This window comes from Balaenoptera borealis, assembly GCF_965194805.1.
Source record: "Balaenoptera borealis genome assembly, chromosome: 10".
Lineage (NCBI taxonomy): Eukaryota > Metazoa > Chordata > Mammalia > Artiodactyla > Balaenopteridae > Balaenoptera > Balaenoptera borealis.
In genome coordinates, this window is record NC_138874.1 from 90,150,431 (window position 1) to 90,173,125 (window position 22,695).

The 22,695-nt window shown below is 41.6% G+C and overlaps 2 protein-coding genes across 8 annotated transcripts in view; one reads left to right on the top strand and one right to left on the bottom strand.

Annotated features, from left to right (window-relative positions):
* Window positions 1-8,214, top strand: part of ABCC2 (ATP binding cassette subfamily C member 2) — a 62,707-nt gene extending 54,493 nt beyond the window's left edge. For 2 of the 5 annotated variants that reach the window (XM_082408058.1, XM_082408057.1), the window contains exons 27-32: window positions 105-206; window positions 647-790; window positions 1,634-1,792; window positions 3,221-3,387; window positions 6,165-6,359; window positions 7,683-8,214. In XM_082408058.1, the coding sequence (XP_082264184.1) occupies window positions 105-206; window positions 647-790; window positions 1,634-1,792; window positions 3,221-3,387; window positions 6,165-6,359; window positions 7,683-7,812 (897 nt within the window). In that variant the 3' untranslated portion in view covers window positions 7,813-8,214. Of the gene's footprint in view, window positions 1-93; window positions 245-646; window positions 791-1,633; window positions 1,793-3,220; window positions 3,388-6,164; window positions 6,360-7,682 lie in introns of those variants that run through there. The other 3 variants (XM_082408059.1, XR_014249206.1, XM_082408060.1) reach the window with 3 other exon arrangements.
* The window catches only part of DNMBP (dynamin binding protein), a 153,606-nt gene that overhangs the window by 3,094 nt on the left and 127,817 nt on the right, over window positions 1-22,695 (bottom strand). Inside the window, exons 16-17 of one of the 3 annotated variants that reach the window (XM_082408055.1) lie at window positions 6,863-6,972; window positions 3,790-3,839 (exon numbers count right to left, since the gene is read on the bottom strand). In XM_082408055.1, the coding sequence (XP_082264181.1) occupies window positions 3,822-3,839; window positions 6,863-6,972 (128 nt within the window). In that variant the 3' untranslated portion in view covers window positions 3,790-3,821. Of the gene's footprint in view, window positions 1-3,789; window positions 3,840-6,853; window positions 6,973-22,695 lie in introns of those variants that run through there. The other 2 variants (XM_082408054.1, XM_082408056.1) reach the window with 2 other exon arrangements.

The following is a 22,695-nucleotide window of genomic DNA, read 5'->3' on the forward strand; positions in this document are numbered from 1 at the left end:
CATAGTGCTGCGTGCAGAGTAGGCACTAGATTGACCTTGTGGTTTAACTGGTTGGGTTGGTTTCTGAGCCTGAGATGATCCTTAGTCTTCCAGTTTTTCTGTAGATCACACAAACCCTGAACTGGCTAGTGAGGATGACGTCAGAAATAGAGACCAACATTGTGGCTGTTGAGCGAATAAATGAGTACATAAACGTGGAAAATGAGGTAAGGAGGAATCAGAGGAAGCCAGGGACAAGGCCAAAAAAAAAAAAAAAAAGCCACCGCTTTGAGAATGCACCTTCACCTTATCTAGAGATTTCACATGGGGTCATAAAGGTTCTCTGGAAGTCTCCCTTGCTCTAACTGAAAGAACCTAATTTCTTGAAACCTAAAATAGGTAATGGTTTGGGAGAAGTCAGGTCTTGGGATGCACCAAGTTAAACAGTGGCTTCATTCTGGAGAGGCACAGAACAACCTCGTGGGATAGGGTTTCTTTAATTGAATAAGGTAGGACCCTTCTGCAAGTACCAGTCTAGTTCAGGCTATTCAATGCAGATGCTCACGGGTGGCTGGCACACTGCTACCGTTCTGTGACATGAGTCCTGTGGGGACGGTTGAGCGAGTTGTCACCGTGTAAAGCACTTTTCCTCCTGTCGCCTTGCCAGGCACCATGGGTGACTGATAAGAGGCCTCCAGAAGGTTGGCCCAGCAAAGGGGAGATCCGGTTTAGCAACTACCAAGTACGGTATCGGCCTGAGCTGGATCTGGTACTGAAAGGGATCACTTGTGACATTAAGAGCACGGAGAAGGTAGGTGGAGCTGAAGAAAGGCCTGGGTGAGTCCTTGTGAACATAGAGGTGGAGAGCAGTGGACTCTGGGCTTTCATTAATCTGGTTGAAGTGAGAGGGTTGGGGCGCTTCCTCTGCCCTGGGGAGGTGTAGGGACACAGCGCCACCACCAGAGGGCAGGATATCCACACAGGATCAAACAGACTTAGGGGAGGGCTGAGCAAGAGAGCCCTTACAGGCTATCTATCTCCCCGTCCGCATCCTCTCCTCCTGTGGCTGACTGAGCTCATTTCCTGTAAGCGCCAAGGCTTGTAGAGGGGGGAAGTCAGGAAGCACCGGCCTGGGGAAGGAACCGGTGGGAACAGCTGTGTGGAGGTTTGTCCCTGCAGAGAGAATGGCCTAGTTCTCCTTCTGGTCTGCAAAGTCCTGGTATGGTTTTCTTGTTCTCTGAGGACTTGGGGTCTGATGCAGGGCCAAAAAAATGTCTGGGTACTGATGCTCAGGTCCAGGGCAGGGTCTGCTTCTCAGACCTGATGTCAGACCCAATCCTTCCCTTCTCCTCACTTTTAACAAGGATTTTTAAAAAAATCTATAATTTCCGAGAATAATTGCAACAGATGTGTACATTTCCAGCAGTCAATGTAGTTCTCAGCAAGCAACAAGTTAGGAGGTAGGATGGGAAAGCCATCCTTTTCTGACATCCAGGTACTTTTTTCCCCACCAAAACCAAAATCAGTTTAACATCTTAGAGATGGAGTAGCCAGTCACTGTCTTTTTCCACCTGTGATTATGAATGTCCCAGGCTAAATTGTTGCCCTCAATAATTACATGGTGAACTAACATGCAAAGGAACTGTATTTACAGATTGGCGTGGTGGGCAGGACAGGAGCTGGGAAATCATCCCTGACAAACAGCCTTTTCAGAATCCTAGAGGCTGCAGGAGGCCAGATCACCATTGATGGGGTAGATATTGCTTCCATTGGGCTCCACGACCTCCGAGAGAAACTGACCATCATCCCCCAGGTGAGCTGTAGGATGTACTCTGTCACATGCAGCTTGTTCTACAGGAAACATGTGCACCTTCTTCTTGATGTGTGTTCATTTGGTGGCATCATTTCTGCCATCTACCTGGGATACCTAAGCTAGTTCCCTAAGACACATTGCTTCCAGAACTTACAAAAATAAGTTTTACATTTTTTGGTAATATGCTTGTGTGACTGTCAGTATCTAACCAGTAGGTGGCAGCAACACAGCAGAAGTCAAATGGAGCAGATGATTGATTAGCATTTCTATAGCCCATCATGGTTTGCAGGACCTTTGCAATCAGCATTAGCAGTTTTGCTGCTGAAGGTTGAAACTATTAAGCTTTGTACTCCCCATTTGATATGGTTAAAAGAGAGGGGAGGGAATCTGTGGCAATTTTTGCCAGTAAGCGGAATGGTTAGTGCACCAGCAAGAAAGTCTTCCCTGCAGCTTCCTCTCTAGACCCTCCCTAACAAGGACTGCCCTGGAGGCTCTCGGGGTCTGTGGGTCCTCATCAGAACCTGTCCTCTGCTTGCTGCAGCCAAGTCTCTGGGGTGGCTTTGGTCTGTCTGGTGTTTGCTCCCTTTGTTACACTCCTTTCTCCAGCCTCTCCAAGAGCGTAAGAAATTCTTCTCTTGTAACTATATGACCCCTTCCCCTGTCTGCCCCTGATCCCTCCACCTCCAAACCATGAGTTTTCATTTGGGGGTGTGGGACGTTCCTCTCATCTTTTTAAGGGATGCTAAGGCAAATTTGGAAATCCATAAATGAATTTCAGAATGAAAAACAACAACAAAACCAAGGACTTCTCTTAATGCTGTGTTTAACTCCCCGTGTTTAGCTCAAGCCTTCAGCGGGGAAATCTTGGAGAAGCTGGACCACTAACTAACCAGCTTTCCATCTCAGACCAGTCCTGCTCACTTTCTTGGCCACAAAGAATTACCGGTTCCTTTTCTTTTTAAAAAAAAAATTTAAATATATATATGTGTATATGTATATATATATATTAAAAGCCAGATGTTTATTTTTTTATTAAAAAAATTTTTTTTATTTTTATTTTTGGCTGCATTGCTGCACGGGGGCTTTCTCTAATTGTGGTGAGTGGGGGCTACTCTTCGTTGCAGTGTGTGGGGTTCTCATTGCGGTGGCTTCTCTTGTTGCGGAGCACAGGCTCTAGGTGCGTGGGCTGCAGTAGTTGTGGCACGTGAGCTCAGTAGTTGTGGCTCGCGGGCTCTAGAGTGCAGGCTCAGTAGTTGTGGCGCACGGGCTTAGTTGCTCCGCAGCATGTGGGATCTTCCCGGACCAGGGCTCGAACCCGTGTCCCCTGCATTGGCAGGCGGATTCTTAACCACTGTGCCACCAGGGAAGTCCCTACTGGTTCCTTTTCTGACATTAGCCCCAGTAACTCCCTCGTCCCTTGACTTGCAGGATCCCATCCTGTTCTCTGGGAGCCTGAGGATGAATCTAGACCCTTTCAACAACTACTCAGACGAGGAGATTTGGAAGGCCTTGGAGCTTGCTCACCTCAAATCTTTCGTGGATGGCCTGCAAGCTGGGTTGTCCTACGAAGTGACAGAGGGCGGTGACAACCTGAGGTAATGTTTCATAACCCACTTCCCCCACAGGCTGTGGAGGAGGCGAGGGGACCACTACTTTTAAAAAAATTTTATTTATTTATTTATTTATTTATTTTTGGCTGTGTTGGGTCTTCGTTTCTGTGCGAGGGCTTTCTCTAGTTGCGGCGAGCAGGGGCCACTCTTCATCGCGGTGAGCGAGCCTCTCACCGTCGCGGCCTCTCTTGTTGTGGAGCACAAGCTCCAGACGCGCAGGCTCAGTAGTTGTGGCTCACAGACCCAGTTGCTCTGCGGCATGTGGGATCTTCCCAGACCAGGGCTCGAACCCGTGTCCCCTGCATTGGCAGGCAGACTCTCAACCACTGCGCCACCAGTGAAGCCCGGGACCACTACTTTTGTTACTCATGCATGGTGGCGCCTGGCATCAAAGAATTTTCACTCTCCAGGTCTAATTCCTAATGCATAAAACGAACCTGTTGTGAAGATTAAAATAGATGTGAATGTGCTTGGAAACTCTTGAAAACCTTTGTCAGTAAACATACCCTCACAGGACATTACAAACATGAGCTTGCAGATCCCACTGTTGTGCGGGTTTTCAGCTGCACTCTGCAATCAGGCTGAAAACAATCCCCATGCCTGGCCCAGCCCCAGAGAGTCTGATGTAATTGGTATGTGGCATTGCTGGAGATGGGAGTTCTAAAGGATCCCCAGGGGTTGTTACAGGCACCTCACTTTGAGAAGCCCTGATCTAAGGAGCACGTGGAAGATGGAGATGTGCTGTCTGCAGGGTCCTTGGAACACCATAAACCAGCACAAAGACTCTTTTGGCTTCACAGTTCTTGTTACCTTTTCAAAGTGTTTCCTCATATGTTGACACTTCACACTTTCTGTCAGTTAACAAGTTGGCCTGGCATTTTCCCTACAACAACCTCTTTTTTCCCTCCACACACTGATGGTCAGCTCTCAGTCAAAGCTGGTGGCTCAGGGGCGGGCCTTGCTGCAGCCCTGGTGCCTTCAGAGTGGTGGGCAGGGCAGGGACCATTAGCAGTTGGAGCTCAGAAGGGAAGGCTCAGTAGCTCAATTAATGGACCCACTGCTCTGGCTTCACCTGGGAGCTTGTTATAAATGCAGAATCTCAGGCTCTATCCTACTACTCAGAATCCGCCCTTTATCAAGAGTCCCAGGTAATTTGTGAGCACATTACAGCATGAGATGCACTGCCTAGAAGGTTGAGTCTTAAGTAGGCTGCACGCTAGAATCACTCGGGAAACTTAAAGTCCCAGTGCCCAGGCTGTACCCCAGACCGGTTGCATCAGGGCCCCAGGTGATTTCAGTGTGTGGCCCCAGGTGATTTCAGTGTGTAGCCCCAGGGAACACTTGTGAGCCTTGGTAGAGAACACCAGCATGTTTGTTTTCCCTCAGCGACAGGTCTAGGAACTAGCAGGACTGAAGTAGGTCTTCAGGCCTATTAAAAAGGCCATTCAAACATTCAGTCAACAAACATATATTGAGCACCTACTGGAAATACAGAGGAAAATGCCATAGACCCATCCATGCCCTCCTAGCACTTACAGTGTGATGGAGAAGACACACCTGGTGTGAGTAAATTCTGTGCAGTAAATGCTGCAGGTGTGCAGGGCCATGTGGGCAGAATGTGATAGGGGCCTAAGAACAGAATCACACCATCCTTCTCTGTGCATGCTGGGAGACACTTAGCTGGCATTACCAGCGCCTTGATTTCAGACCTGGTGTGGGGCTGTTGAAACCTAAAATTCTCTGATCAGAGACTGGAGATCAGTCAGCTTCGGGAGAGTCAGCAGCTGAAAAGCCATACTGATGCCTCAGCAACAGCCTGTTAACTATGAAGTCCAACTGAACCAGGCGGGAGTTGGGAAGCGTTAAGTAAATAGTTTTTCAGTGTCTCTGTTCTTACGTTACAGAGAAAAACTGGAAGTTCATCTTGGGTGACTTCTCATCTCCTGCAGAAATTTTCTTACAGAGAATTACAGAACTTTAGCCACCCCCTGTTTAATACGTTCCCTAATGGCCACAGCAGGAAAGAGCAATTCCAAATTCACGAATATTTCCTCCACATCATTTCCCAAATCTTCTTTATGTAAGTAAGAAGCCCAGCCTTCATTACTGGCTTTTAGCAATTTAAAGTGATTTGCCTTTTACAGGCATATTCGAATTCCACAAACATTGCATCTCACACCAAGACATCATGTTCATTAGATAGCAACGGTTTCTAATCAAGGGAGAAGGCCTTGAACAAATAATTAGACTTGAGACTAGAATTACACATTAAAATAACAAATGGATTTGCTAAGGCCACTAAGAAATGCCACCGGGGCATTCTCATGCGGTTTCACCCTATACTAATGGTGTCAGGTCAAATACTGCTGAAGTGGTGTACTGAGATATCACTGTAGCTAAATGCAAAGCACTATTCTGGGGCTAGAGTTTTCCAAACTTGTTAAACATGATAATCTCCTGGGGTGTATTCAAAATACAGGTTCCTAGGCTCCTCCCCATTCTGATTGAGAGCAGGGCCCAGAAATAGGAATTTTTAAATTAAGTACCTGCGGTGGGTCTTCCAATTAATTGAGAAAGTTTGGCAAACATTGCCCTTGGTAACAATAAACAGCTAGTGGAAGAGGCTAAGGCATTCTAGGGGAATTTGGAAGTGTGGGTTTTGAAAGTCTGATCTGGAACATGAAATCTGCCCCTCCAACCCCCAACCCAGGTTATTCCTTGGTCCTTAGGGGCTAATGCTTTGTTTCTTCCACTGGCTGCAGCATAGGGCAAAGGCAGCTACTGTGCCTGGCCAGGGCTCTGCTTCAGAAATCCAAGATTCTGATCATGGACGAGGCCACTGCTGCGGTGGATCTAGAGACAGATCACCTCATCCAGACAACCATCCAGACTGAGTTCTCCCACTGCACGACCATCACCATTGCCCACAGGCTGCACACCATCATGGACAGTGACAAGTGAGTCGGGGGGCAGAGCTCGATAGCCACGGCTTAACCCTTTGTCAACAGCGATAGCATCGGCCGTGAGGTCTCTTTACAGAAGGTTGAACTACCATCATTTTATTGATGAAGAAATGGAGGCTGAGATTGCAAGTAATTTGCCCAAAATTATACATCAAGCTAATGAAGGTCAACAGGGTTAAGGGAACTGTCTTGAAGGTAAAATGGGAAACTGTGAAACTATTAACTGAGTATGGGGGGTGGAGGCCCAAGCCAGGAGTGATATATATTGCTCCATAGACCTTCCCAACTAAGCTGGGTCTCAGCTGCTCCCCCTGTAAACAGAAGCTTTCTGTTCCTTCTAACTCTGACAATCTGACAATTCAAAATGGGTGGGGCCAGTAATCTTAAAACTGAAGAGAACAGGCTCCCTTTTTTGACCAAGGGGAAGGCTCCCTTTTTAAATCAGTGTATCCTTAAACAATGTGTATCCTTAAAAAAAAGAAAGAAAAAAAACTTACGTAAATAGTATAAGAATATATGCAGTATAAGTCTATTTTGTTCAGTATTCCACATGGAATCCAAGTTGGTGCAGATAGGCGCTGTTCAGTCATTCTCGCTGCGTTGTAGCCTGGTATGAATAAACATACTGTTATTGTATTGGTCACCTGGACCCGCGCTGGTGTCCTAGCCTAGAGACCCCTCGTCTTGGCCAGGGAGCTTCTTTTTCCGCTCAGATTCGCACAGCCAATAACAAAACCGATGCTAAGACTTTCCAGCACAAGCTTTATTCAATGGCCAAAGAATGGAGAAGTGGGAATTAGTTCACAAATCAACTTTCTCAACCCGATTTGGGCGGAGACACCATTTATATAGGAGGGTTGAGGGGAAAAGGGAGGGAATTGGAAAGAGTGGGAGGAATATCTATGACTAATCTGAGAAGGAGGGGTGTGGTTTGGACGGGAACTGATGCAACCCTCCTTTTCAGTCCTTGTATGGGCTTTTCCGGTTGTTGTCATGGCAATTGTCCATATCATGGTGCTGGTAGGTGTGTCATTCAGCATGCTAATATATTACAACAAGCATAATGAGGCCCAAGATCTACTGGAAATCAAATCTTCCACCACCTTGGGCCTAGTTTGTTCTAACCAGTTCTTGTTTTTCTCTTTGCAGCTTCCTCCTGAAACTTAGATACGAGCACTTGGTTTCCATTTGAGGGAGGGGCAGGGGTATGATTCTGGGGCAACAGCCTTGGTAACAATATCGAGACTTAGTTCTGGTTATTATAAATGCCAAGGTTTGAGACGCTGCTTTCTAAGACTTCTCTCTTTTTTGTTTCAGGGTAATGGTCCTAGACAATGGGAAGATTGTAGAGTATGGCAGCCCTGAAGAACTGCTGAAAAACACTGGCCCCTTTTATTTTATGGCCCAAGAAGCTGGCATTGAAAATACGAACTGCACAGCATTCTGACAGCAAATCTTACAGGTTAGAGAAGGACTACTAGGATCATTCCTTATTTTTTGTGAAGCGTATCATACATATAAAAGTGTGTGTAAAATGCATGTTTTAAATAAGGATCATAAGTGAACACCCACGTCCCTGCCAGCCAAGATTTTTTTTAATGAGTATTACCAGCTACATCAGAAAACCCCTTATGATCCACCTTGATCGTACCTCCTTGCTACCCACACCCCACAAAAAGCACCACCATCCTAATTTTTGTGATAATTATTGCTTTGCTTTTTGTTTTAGTTTTACCACTTTCCTTAAACAACATGTACCATATTTTTAGCTTCTGTGAATGGCCTGACTCATACTGCATGTATTCTTCTATGACTTCTTTTGTTCAATATTATATTTGAGATTCATGCACGTCCATGCGTGAGGCTGGTTCATTCTCACTGCTCTGTAGTACAGCAGTGTGTGAAAACGCCAGTTTATCCAATTTAGGTTGGTCAGCAATGGGGTTATTTCCAGGCTTTGTTGTTTTTCCCTGTTATGAACAGTACTGCTATGAACATTCTGGTACATAACTCCTAAGATACATGTGTAAGAGTTTCTTTAGGCATAACGTAAAGGAATGGGAGGTGTGCATATGTTTAAATGCATACAGTAGGCAACGCCAAACTGTTAATGCCAATTTAAAACATTTTTGTCAATCTGATGACTATGAATTGGTGTCTCCTTGAGGTTTTTAAATGTATAGTTCCCTGGTTACCATTGAGGTTTCCGTATGCGGTGTCTGCTGGTTCTTGTTCACGGTGCTTTATTTCCTTGGATACCTTGTGAATGTTTACCTTAAGTTGCTCAATCTCCTTAGCATTTTTTAAAAAACTGAAGTATAGTTGATTTGCAATATTGTGTTAGCATTTTACCTGTGGACATTCTTTGAGGCCTGAGTTGAATCTGAGCTCTCTTAAGAGGAATTGTGAAAGCTTCTGCCTGCCACCTGGGGGCATTACCCAGAAACAATTTGAATTAAATACTTCACTAAGGGGTTTCAAACCTTACAGTTAGTGGGACTTCAGACCACAGTCCTGTGCGAGAGCCAGCTTGTGGTTTACAGAATCTCAAGGGAGCTGCTTCCCCTTGATCTAGCAGCAGGTTGGAGATGGACATGTGGCCTTGTTGACTCCTTCCGCGTGGCGGGGTTTATTCTTCACTCACTTGTATACCACAGTACAGCCCTTTCGGGCTCGGGTTCGTCAGAGGGTCTCCTGTAGCTTCTCCATCTTTGGCAAGCCTTGGCGTTCTCTCTTGCCTTAGTATCCTCTGTTGTCCACAAAGGTCAAGGTCTCCAGGTTTCAGAAGTCACCCTAAGCCTTGACCCTTCTTCTCCTTCCAGGGTTTTTTGTGTCACATTATTTTGGGTTCAGCATATTCCTTACCTCCATTTCAGTGATGCAGTTATGAAAGATTTTTATTTATTCATCACTGTAGCTATTTGTTGAATGAGATGCTCAGAGACTTAAACTTCCTAAATGAGGGGCTTATACAGCTGCAAGGCAGGATGAGGAAGGGACAAGTTTCCTCCTATTTGCTCTAATCACATCAGCATCACTCTAGCAATGTTGGTTTCCCCGCAGTGGCAGTTTTTCCAATACTGACAAAACCAGTGTGGTTTTGCCAGCACCAGCGGAGCAGCGCCCCCTTCTGGGAAGTCTGGGTTTCAGTTTCAGTGACGCCAGCCTCTTCCCTTTTGTTCCCGCAGCCCTAACTGTGATGTTTGCTTTTGCCCTTGCTAGCTCTCTGATACTTGTTTTCCTTTGGCCCTTTCTTCAATGCCTATTTAATGATTCTTTATATTGCTCTATTAAAATAACCTGTGGTTTTTGTCTCCTGACTAACCGAATAGATACAACCTTGGAGATAATCCAGTTCAAGTCCCTTATTTTTTAGATAAGCACCAGACTGCGAATGGTTATATGATATCCGGAGTCAAAACATGAGTGTTCATGGCAGAGCCAGGGCCAGAAACCAACTTCCTGATTTGATCTAATGATTTCTTCTTTTTCCTATAATGGGAGAGGGTTTTCGATCTACCTTCTCCTGTGGATGCAGATGAAGAGAGGGGAAGCGTTATCTTTTTCTCAGTAGTGATGACTCAGACATCCAGTGAAGGTGGAGGGAACCAGAACCAGCCTGGATCCAAAACTTTGATGACGACTCCTCCCCTCCAGATCTTCTGTTGGCCCAGGACCCGGGTAACCCAATCCACACTATGGACCACTTACAACATAATCGCTTTTTCCTACTTTCCTTCTGAGGTCCTCTTCGCTGCTTATCCTTGAAGCATTAAGACGTCCCTATGTTTTTGTTCTTGACCCCCCAGTTCCTCTATATTTTCTCTGTAATTGATTTCATACACTCTTGTGGTTTCAACTTCTACACATACGATTCTCATTTCTAGCCTCTTCCTCTGCTCCAGTTTTGAGATTCATATATTCAGTTGCTTCTGGTATTATCACCTGGATATCCTTCAGGTGTCTGACATGCAAATCACCCTACCTTGACAGACCTGTCTACTTTTTTTTTTTATAGAGCAGGTTCTTATTAGTCATCAGTTTTATACACATCACTGTATACATGTCAATCCCAATCGCCCAATTCATCACACCACCACCACCACCCCGCCGCTGTCCCTGCATGGTGTCCATACGTTTGTTCTCTACATCTGTGTCTCATTTTTTGCCCTGGAAACAAGTTCATCTGCACCATTTTTCTAGGTTCCACATATGTGCGTTAATATACGATATTTGTTTTTCTCTTTCTAACTTACTTCACTCTGTATGACAGTCTCTAGATCCAACCACATCTCAACAAATGACTCAGTTTCATTCCTTTTTAGGGCTGATCAATATTCCATTGTATATATGTACCACATCTTCTTTAGCCATTCGTCTGTCGATGGGCATTTAGGTTGCTTCCATGACCTGGCTATTGTAAATAGTGCTGCAATGAACATTGGGGTGCATGTGTCTTTTTGAATTATGCTTTTCTCTGGGTATACGCCCAGTAGTGGGATTGCTGGATCATATGGTAGTTCTATTTTTAGTTTTTTAAGGAAGCTCCATACTGTTCTCCATAGTGGCTGTATCAATTTACATTCCCACCAACAGTGCAAGAGGGTTCCCTTTTCTCCACACCCTCTCCAGCATTTGTTGTTTGTAGATTTTCTGATGATGCCCATTATAACTGGTGTGAGGTAATACCTCATTGTAGTTTTGATTTGCATTTCTCTAATAATTAGTGATGTTGAGCAGCTCTTGGCCATCTGTATGTCTTCTTTGGAGAAATGTCTGTTTAGGTCTTCTGCCCATTTTTGGATTGGGTCGTTTGTTTTTTTTACTCTTGAGCTGCATGAGCTGTTTATATATTTTGGAGATTAATCCTTTGTCCATTGATTCGTCTGCAAGTATTTTCTCCCATTCTGAGGGTTGTCTTTTCGTCTTGTTTATGGTTTCCTTTGCTGTGCAAAAGCTTTGAAGTTTCATTAGGTCCCATTTGTTTATTTTTGTTTTTATTTCCATTACTCTAGGAGGTGGATCAAAAAAGATCTGGGTGCGATTTATGTCAAAGAGTGTTCTTCCTATGTTTTCCTCTAAGAGTTTTATAGTGTCTGTCTGGTCTTACATTTAGGTCTCTAATCCATTTTGTTTACTTTTGTGTATGGTGTTAGGGAGTGTTCTAATTTCATTCTTTTACATGTAGCTCTCCAGTTTTCCCAGCACCACTTATTGAAGAGACTGTCTTTTCTCCATTGTATATCCTTGCCTCCTTTGTCATAGATTAGTTGACCATAGGTGCGTGGGTTTATCTCTGGGCTTTCTATCTTGTTCCATTGATCCATGTTTCTGTTTTTGTGCCAGTACCATATTGTCTTGATTACTGTAGCTTTATAGTATACTCTGAAGTCAGGGAGTCTTATTCCTCCAGCTCCATTTTTTTCCCTCAAGACTGCTTTGGCTATTCGGGGTCTTTTGTGTCTCCATACAAATTTTAAGATTTTTTGTTCTAGTTCTGTAAAAAATGCCATTGGTAATTTGATAGGGATTGCATTGAATCTGTAGATTGCTTTGGGTAGTATAGTCATTTCACAATATTGACTCTTCCAATCCAAGAACATGGTATATCTCTCCATCTGTTGGTATCATCTTTAATTTCTTTCATCAGTGTCTTATAGTTTTCTGCATACAGCTCTTTTGTCTCCCTAGGGAGGTTTACTCTTAGGTATTTTATTCTTTTTGTTGCAATGGTAAATGGGAGTGTTTCCTTAATTTCTCTTTCAGATTTTTCATCAGTAGTGTATAGGAATGCAAGAGCTTTCTGTGCATTAACTTTGTATCCTGCAACTTTACCTAATTCATTGATTAGCTCTAGTAGTTTTCTGGTGGCATCTTTAGGATTCTCTATGTATAGTATCGTGTCATCTGCAAACACTGACAGTTTTACTTCTTCTTTTCCAATTTGTATTCCTTTTATTTCTTTTTCTTCTCTGATTGCTGTGGCTAGGACTTCCAAAACTATGCTAAATAATAGTGGCGACAGTGGACATCCTTGTCTTGTTCCTGATCTTAGAGGAAATGCTTTCAGTTTTTCACCATTGAGAATGATGTTTGCTGTGGGTTTGTTGTACATGGCCTTTATTATGCTGAGGTAGGTTTCCTCTATGCCCACTTTCTGGAGAGTTTTTATCATAAATGGGTGTTGAATTTCGTCAAAAGCTTTTTCTGCATCTATTGACATGATCATATGGTTTTTCTTCTTCAATTTGTTAATATGGTGTATCACATTGATTGATTTCATATATTGAAGAATCCTTGCATCCCTGGGATAAATCCCACTTGGTCATGGTGTATGATCCTTTTAATGTGTTGTTGGATTCTGTTTGCTGGTATTTTGTTGCGAATTTTTGCATCTATATTCATCAGTGATATTGGTCTGTAATATTCTTTTTTTAGAGTATCTTTGTCTGGTTTTGGTATCAGGGTGATGGTGGCTTCATAGAATGAGTTTGGGAGTGTTCCTTCCTCTGCAATTTTTTGAAAGAGTTTGAGAAGGATGGGTGTTAGCTCTTCTCTAAATGTTTGCTAGAATTCACCTGTGAAGCCATCTGGTCCTGGACCTTTGTTTGTTGCAAGATTTTTAATCACAGTTTCAATTTCATTGCTTGTGATGGGTCTGTTCATATTTTCTATTTCTTCCTGGTTCAGTCTTGGAAGGTTATACCTTTCTAAGAATATGTCCATTTCTTCCAGGTTGTCCATTTTATTGGCATAGAGTTGCTTGTAGTAATCTCTTAGGATGCTTTGTATTTCTGCAGTGTCTGTTTTAACTTCTCCTCTTTCATTTCTAATTTTATTGATTTGAGTCCTCTCCCTCTTTTTCTTGATGAGTCTGGCTAATGGTTTATCAACTTTGTTTATCTTCTCAAAGAACCAGCTTTTAGTTTTATTGATCTTTGCTATTGTTTTCTTTGTTTCTATTTCATTTATTTCTGCTCTGATCTTTATGATTTCTTTCCTTCTGCTAACTTTGGGTTTTGTTTGTTCTTCTTTCTCTAGTTCCTTTAGGTGAAAGGTTAGATTGTTTACTTGAGATTTTTCTTGTTTCTTTAGGTAGGCTTGTATAGCTATAAACTTCCCTCTTAGAACTGCTTTTGCTGCATCCCATAGGTTTTGGATCATCATGTTTTCATTGTCACTTGTCTCTAGGTATTTCTTGATTTCCTCTTTGATTTCTTCAGTCATCTCTTGGTTATTTAGTAATGTATTGTTTAACCTCCATGTGTTTGTATTTTTTATGGTTTTTTCCCTGTAACTGATTTCTAATCTCATAGCATTGTTGGTCAGAAAAGATGCTGATATGATTTCAATTTTCTTAAATTTACTGAGGCTTGATTTGTGACCCAAGATGTGATCTATCCTGGAGAATGTTCCATGCACACTTGTGAAGAAAGTGTAATCTGCTGTTTCTGGATGGAATGTCCTATAAATATCAATTCAATCTATCTGGTCTGTTGTGTCATTTAAAGCTTGTGTTTCCTTATTCATTTTCATTTTGGATGATCTGTCCATTGGTGTAAGTGAGGTGTTAAAGTCCCCCACTATTATTGTGTTAGTGTTGATTTTCTCTTTTATAGCTGTTAGCAGTTGCCTTATGTATTGAGGTGCTCCTATGTTGGGTGCATATATATTTATAATTGTTATATCTTCTTCTTGGATTGATCCCTTGATCATTATGTAGTGTCCTTCCTTGTCTCTTGTAACATTCTTTATTTTAAAGTCTATTTTATCTGATATGAATATTGCTACTCCAGCTTTCTTTTGGTTTCCATTTGCATGGAATATCTTTTTCCATCCCCTCACTTTCAGTCTTTGTGTCCCTAGGTCTGAAGTGGGTCTCTTGTAGACAGCATATATATGGGTCTTGTTTTTGTATCCATTCAGCAAGCCTGTGTCTTTTGGTTGGAGCATTTAATCCATTCACGTTTAGGGTAATTATTGATATATATGTTCCTACTACCATTTTCTTAATTGTTTTGGGTTGGTTTTTGTAGGTCCTTTTCTTCTCTTGTGTTTCCCACTTAGAGAAGTTCCTTTAGCATTTGTTGTAGAGCTGGTTTGGTGGTGCTGAATTCTCTTAGCTTTTGCTTGTCTGTAAAGCTTTTGATTTCTCCATCGAATCTGAATGAGATCCTTGCTGGGTAGAGTAATCTTGGTTGTAGGTTCTTCCCTTTCATCACTTTAAGTATATCATGCCACTCCCTTCTGGCTTGTAGAGTTTCTGCTGAGAAATCAGCTGTTAACCTTATGGGAGTTCCCTTGTATGCTATTTGTCGTTTTTCCCTTGCTGCTTTCAATAATTTTTCTTTGTCTTTAATTTTTGCCAATTTGATTACTATGTGTCTCGGCGTGTTTCTCCTTGGGTTTATCCTGTATGGGACTCTCTGCGCTTCCTGGACTTGGGTGGCTATTTCCTTTCCCATGTTAGTGAAGTTTTCAACTATAATCTCTTCAAATATTTTCTCTGGTCCTTTCTCTCTCTCTTCTCCTTTTGGGACCCGTATACTGTGAATGTTGTTGCGTTTAATGTCCCAGAGGTCTCTTAGGTTGTCTTCATTTCTTTTCATTCTTTTTTCTTAATTCTGTTCTGCAGCAGTGGATTCCACCATTCTGTCTTCCAGGTCACTTATCCGTTCTTCTGCCTCAGTTATTCTGCTACTGATTCCTTCTAGTGTATTTTTCATTTCAGTTATTGTATTGTTCGTCTCTGTTTGTTCTTTAATTCTTCTAGGTGTTTGTTAAACATTTCTTGCATCTGCTCGATCTTTGCCTCCATTCTTTTCCCGAGGTCCTGGATCATCTCCATTATCATTATTCTGAATTCTTTTTCTGGAAGGTTGCCTATCTCCACTTCATTTAGTTGTTTTTCTGGCATTTTATCTTGTTCCTTCATCTGGTAAATAGCCCTCTGCCTTTTCATCTTGTCTTTCTGTGAATGTGGTTTTTGTTCCAGAGGCTGCAGGATTGTGGTTCTTTTTGCTTCTGCTGTCTGCCCTCTGGTGGATGAGGCTATCTAAGAGGCTTATGCAAGTTTCCTGATGGGAGCGACAGGTCACTGCAATGCTTTTAAGAAGTTTTTTTTTCTGCTAGTGTTGGAGGCTCTCCTGCAGAGGCAGGTGGAAGCTGTGGCTCACTGTGGGGACAAGGACACTGGCAGCAGAAGTTCTGGGAAGTACTCTGTAGTGTGAGCCCTCCCAGAGTCTGCCCAGACCTGTCTACTTCTTTCTGCCCTCTAAAAAGATTTTTTGCCTGTACTTTCTAACTCAAGTGGTGACATCATTGTCCATACAAGTCCTACAAAATGAAAACCTGTGTATCACTCGCAACTTTTCCTTTTCTTTCCAGATCAATCAGCCACCAAGCCCTTCCAGTTTTACTTCTGCACCCCTACTGTTTTTGCCATAGTTCAGTTTCTCCTCACTTCCATCCTGGACTGAGGGCATAGGTATCCCTACTTCCAGTGTTGTTTTCCTCAAATATATCCACCAGTGGCTACCAGAGTGATCTATTATGAAAAACTGACCAGGTTACTCTTCTGCTTAAACCCTTCATTCAATAGCTATCCAGAATAAAGTTAAAATTCCTTAGTATGGTATAACGAAGCTCCCTAACATCCAATCCAGTCTCATTTATTCCAACTCCCATACCTCATGTTAAGCTCCAGCAACATTAAAATGCTTTTAGATTCCCCATACACACAATTACTGTTTGACTCTAGCCTTTTCCTTATCTATCCCCTCTGTTTGGAATCCCATGACTACCTCTAACTAACTAACTCATTAAGACTCAGTAAGAAGTCATCTTCTCCCAAGAGCCTTCCCTGACTCCCTCTCCTCTCAACCCCCAGGCTAGCTTCAGCACTGCAGTGGATTTTCAATCTTTTGGGCAGCTCTGCACCTGAACCTCAGTTCTACATGGACTCCTCCAACTTAAGATTCTTTGTGGGAGACCAGGGTGCAGCACTGTGATGAGTTTCCAGTAATCAGATACACCTGTGCCAGATTTTGATTCAGATGCTGGAGACAAGAAAGAGGGAAATGTGTTCTGGCAAAGGTGACCGTCAGTCACTGTCATTGTCCAGAGGTAGGCAGTGGTGGTGACTAGTAGCAGGATCCAGTGATGTTGTGGTGTGATACTGAGCATCGTTCCTGGCTTCAAAGACTCAAATCTGGCTTTTTTATCCTCCCAAAGAGTCGGTGAGCAACCTATTATTATTTGAAAACTTCATTTCTGCTTAAGTTTACGAGTTGGGGATGATTGTTTACAACTAAATAATGCTCCTCAGCACACTTAATTTGCTTTTACTGTATTTATTTTGTTAGATAATTTTCTGTTTGCATCTCCCTCACTAAGCTATGAGCCTCTTGAAAACAGTTTTTTACTCTGTTTTATATCTCCAGTGGCTAGAATATAGTAGCTACTCGTTTCTGTTTTAGTTTTTTTTTTTTTTTTTTTTTTTTAGTGTTTTTCTATGTATGGGAATATGCAAGAGCCTGGGCTCATTGAAAATATTCCTTTGATATGCATCTTTTTTAAAAAAATAAATTTATTTATTTATTTATGGCTGTGTTGGGTCTTCCTTGCTGTGCGTGGGCTTTCTCTAGTTGCGGCGAGCAGGGGCTACTCTTCATTGCCGTGCACGGGCTCCTCACTGCCGTGGCTTCTCTTGTTGCGGAGCACGGGCTCTAGGTGCGTGGGCCTCAGTAGTTGTGGCACACGGGCTCAGTATTTGTGGCTCGAGGGATCTAGAGCGCAGGCTCAGTAGTTGTGGCACACAGGCTTAGTTGCTCTGCGGCATGTGGGATCTTCCTGGACCAGGGCTCGAACCCATGTCCCCTGCATTGGCAGGCGTATTCTTAACCGCTGCACCACCAGGGAAGCCCTACTCACTTGTTTTTGAGTGTTCAAAAAATATTTATACAAAATACAGTGGGAAAAATGTATGCCAAGAGTACAGCAACAGGATTGAAGATGACAAAATAACTCCAAGAGAAAGACTAAATATACCAATCAGACCTAAATTTTTTGCCAGCTAATTTTGTAAAAGTACCTTTTGAAACACCCTCTGAAGAAATTTGTTCCTTTTAGGTAACAAATGAATACATTTAATCACAAATTCACACTGATCATGACTTTACCTAAAAATTAGCAAACAAAAACAATATTGTACAAACACTGACATTTAAATTCCTAAACTGCTGCAACTTAGATTTAGTTAGCAAAAACCATCAACGTGGATTTAGTCTTCCACATAAATTAGACACTAAAACCAGTTTTTGAAAGGCTTCATATTGTTTGAAGACTAATGAAAAGTTGTAAAATTGCATGAAAGAATTGGCTGTAAGAAGCACTCCATTTTCATAGTATTCCTTTTTACTTTGTATGCAAATAATGGGTTATGCTGTAGAATTTAAATGCTACAGTGAAAAAGTACTTAGGAATGAAGTAGAAAAAAGGGAGTTAGTTAGAAAAAGAGTATATAGTATTTTTCTTAAGACTATTTTGGGGGATTTCACTGTGATGCAATGGTTAAGAATCCGCCTGCCAATGCAGGGGACATGGGTTCAATCCCTGGTCCAGGAAAATCCCACATGCTGCAGAGCAACTAAGCCAGTGCGCCACAACTACTGAAGCCCACATGCCTAGAGCCCGTGCTCCGCAACAAGAGAAGCCACCACAATGAGAAGCCTGCGCACCTCAATGAAGCGTAGCCCTCATTTGACACAACTAGAGAAAGTCCGCGCACAGCAACGAAGACCCAACACAGCCAAAAAAAAGACTACTTTGGCTCTCACTGAATTAAAAAAAAAAAAAAAAAAAAGACTAATACTGCTCCTTTCTTCAACTTTAACAGTTAAGGCCCTGGTTGACACACTGGTAATCTCGTGAATAGACAGTCACCTTGGTCCTCATCATGATAGCCATCTGGCTATTCTGCCTGATAACCACTGTCACTGATTTCAGATCCACTTGTCCTGTGGATGACGGGCTCTGTCGGAGCAGCAGTCTTTGGAATGTTTATTTGCTGCTCAAGGCCATAGTCACTTGTTCTCACTGGGAAACAACACTGTTGGTATCCATCTGTAAAGACTGTCGAGTTGAGAGGGCAGAGAGCAGAAGTAACAAGAACTACAATTCTGCAGCCTGTGGAACAAAAACCACATTCACAGAAAGACAGTCCCAATGAAAAGGCAGAGGACTACGTACCAGATGAAGGAACAAAATAAAACCCCAGAAAAACAACTAAATGAAGTGGAGATAGGCAACCTTCCAGAAAAAGAATTCAGAATAATGATAGTGAAGATGATCCAGGACCTTGGAAAAAGAATGGAGGCAAAGAAATGCTTTAACAAAGACCTAGAAAAATTAAAGCACAAACACCTAGAGGAATTAAAGAACAAACAAACAGAGATGAACAATACAATAACTGAAATGAAAAATACACTACAAGGAATCAATAGCAGAATAGCTGAGGCAGAAGAACAGATAAGTGACCTGGAAGACAGAATGGTGGAACTCACTGCCACGGAACACAATAAAGAAAAAAGAATGAAGACAGCCTAAGAGACCTCTGAGACAACATTAAAGGCAACAACATTCGCATTATAGGGGCCCCAGAAGGAGATGAGAGAGAGAAAGGACCAGAGAAAATATTTGAAGAGATTATAGTCGAAAACTTCCCTAACATGGGAAAGGAAATAGCCACCCAAGTCCAGGAAGCACAGAGTCCCAGGCAGGATAAACCCAAGGAGAAACAGGCCAAGACACACACTAATCAAATTGCAAAAATTAAAGACAAAGAAAAATTATTAAAAGCAACAAGGGAAAAATGACAAATAACATACAAGGGAACTTCCATAAGGTTAACAGCTGATTTCTCAGCAGAAACTCTACAATCCAGAAGGGAGTGGCATGATGTACTTAAAGTGATGAAAGGGAAGAACCTACAACCAGGATTACCCTACCCAGCAAGGATCTCATTCAGATTCAACGGAGAAATCAAAAGCTTTACAGACAATCAAAAGCTAAAAGAATTCAGCACCACCAAACCAGCTCTACAACAAATGCTAAAGGAACTTCTCTAAGTGGGAAACACAAGAGAAGAAAAGGACCTACAAAAACAAACCCAAAACAATTAAGAAAATGGTCATAGGAACATACATATCAATAATTACCTTAAATGTGAATGGATTAAATGCTCCAACCAAAAGACACAGGCTTGCTGAATGGATACAAAAACAAGACACATATATGCTGTCTACAAGAGACCCACTTCAGACCTAGGGACACATACAGACTGAAAGTGAGGGGATGGAAAAAGATATTCTATGCAAATGGAAATCAAAAGAAAGCTGGAGTAGCAATACTCATATCAGACAAAATAGACTTTAAAATAATGTTACAAAAGATAAGGAAGGACACTACATAATGATCAGGGGATCAATCCAAGAAGAAGATATAACAATTATAAATATATATGCACCCAACATAGGAGCACCTCAATACATAAGGCAAGTGCTAACATCTATAAAAGAGGAAATCAAGAGTAACACAGTAATAGTGGGGGACTTTAACACCTCACTTACACCAATGGACAGATCCTCCAGACAGAAAATTAATAAGGAAACACAAGCTTTAAATGACACTTTAGACCAGATAGATTTAATATTTATAGAACATTCCACCCGAAAGTGGCAGAATACACTTTCTTCTCAAGTGCACATGAAACATTCTCCAGGATAGATCACATCTTGGGTCACAAATCAAGCCTCAGAAAATTTAAGAAAACTGAAATCGTATCAAGCATCTTTTCTGATCACAATACTATGAGATTGGAAATCAATTACAGGGAAGAAACCGTAAAAAAAAAAAAAAGCCCACATAAATGGAGGCTAAACAGTGAATTACTAAATAACCAACAGATCACTGAAGAAATCAAAGAGGAAATAAAAAAATACCTAGAGACAAATGACAACAAACCATGATGATCCAAAACCTATGGGATGCAGCAAAAGCAGCTCTAAGAGGGAAGTTTAGAGCAATACAATCCTACCTCAAGAAACAAGAAAAATCTGAAATAAACAATCTAACCTTACACCTAAAAGAACTACAGAAACAAGAACAAACAAAACCCAAAGTTAGCAGAAGGAAAGAAATCATAAAGATCAGAGCAGAAATTAATGAAATAGAAACAAAGAAAACAATAGCAAAGATCAATAGAACTAAAAGCTGGTTGTCTGAGAAGGTAAACAAAGTTGATAAACCATTAGCCAGACTCATCAAGAAAAAGAGGGAGAGGACTCAAATCAATAAAATTAGAAATGAAAAAGGAGAAGTTACAACAGACACTGCAGAAATACAAAGCATCCTAAGAGACTACTACAAGCAACTCTATGCCAATAAAATGGACAATCTGGAAGAAATGGACAAATTCTTAGGTATAACCTTCCAAGACTGAACCAGGAAGAAATAGAGAATATGAACAGACCAATCACAAGTAATGAAATTGAAACTGTGATTTAAAATCTTCCAACAAACAAATGTCCAGGACCAGATGGCTTCACAGGTGAATTCTATCCAACATTTAGAGAAGAGCTAACACCCATCCTTCTCAAACTCTTCCAAAAAATTGCAGAGGAAGGAACACTCCCAAACTCATTCTACGAGGCCACTATCACCCTGATACCAAAACCAGACAAAGATACTACAAAAAAAGAAAATTACAGACCAATATCACTGATGAATATAGATGCAAAAATCCTCAACAAACTACTAGCAAACAGAATCCAACAATACACTAAAAGGATCATACACCATGACCAAGTGGGATTTATCCCAGGGATGCAAGGGTTCTTCAATATACAAAAATCAATGTGATAAACCATATTAACAAATTGAAGAAGAAAAACTATATGATCATGTCAATAGATGCAGAAAAAGCTTTTGACAAAATTCAACACCCATTTATGATAAAAACTCTCCAGAAAGTGGGCATAGAGGGAACCTACATCAACATAATAAAGGCCATATATGACAAACCAACAGCAAACATCATTCTCCATGGTGAAAAACTGAAAGCATTTCCTCCAAGATCAGGAACAAGACAAGGATGTCCACTCTCACCACTATTATTCAACATAGTTTTGGAAGTCCTAGCCATGGCAATCAGAGAAGACAAAAAATAAAAGGAATACAAATTGGAAAAGAAGAAGTAAAACTGTCACTGTTTGCAGATGACATGATACTATACATAGAGAATCCTAAAGATGCCACCAGAAAACTACTAGAGCTCATCAATGAATTAGGTAAAGTTGCAGGATACAAAGTTAATGCACAGAAAGCTCTTGCATTCCTATACACTATTGATGAAAAATCTGAAAGAGAAATTAAGGAAACACTCCCATTTACCACTGCAACAAAAAGAATAAAATACCTAGGAATAAACCTACCTAAGGAGGTAAAAGACCTGTACTCAGAAAACTATAAGACACTGATGAAAGAAATCAAAGATGACACAAACAGATGGAGAGATATACCATGTTCTCAGATTGGAAGAATCAATATTGTGAAAATGACTATACTACCCAAAGCAATCTACAGATTCAATGCAATCCCTATCAAATTACCAATGGCATTTTTTACAGAACTAGAACAAAAAATCTTAAAATTTGTATAGAGACACAAAAGATCCCGAATAGCCAAAGCAACCTTTTTTTTTTTTAACATCTTTATTGGAGTATAATTACTTTGCATTGTTGTGTTAGTTTCTGCTGTATATCAAAGTGAATCAGCTATATGTATACATATATCCCCATATCCCCTCCCTCTCGCGTCTCCCTCCCACCTTCCCTATCCCACCCCTCTAGGTGGTCACAAAGCACCAAGCTGGTCTCCCTGTGCTATGCTAGCCAAGCAATCTTGAGGGAAAAAAAACGGAGCTGGAGGAATCAGACTCTCTGACTTCAGACTGTACTACAAAGCTACAGTAACCAAGACAATATGGGACTGGCAGAAAAACAGAAATATAGATCAATGGAACAGGATAGAAAGCCCAGAGATAAACCCATGCACATATGGTCACCTTATTTTTGATAAAGGAGGCAAGAATATACAATGGAGAAAAGACAGCCTCTTCAATAAGTGGTGCTGGGAAAACTGGACAGCTACATGTAGAAGAATGAAATTAGAACACTCCCTAACACCATACACAAAAATAAACTCAAAATGGATTAAAGACCTAAATGTAAGGCCAGACACTATCAAACTCTTAGAGGAAAACATAGGAAGA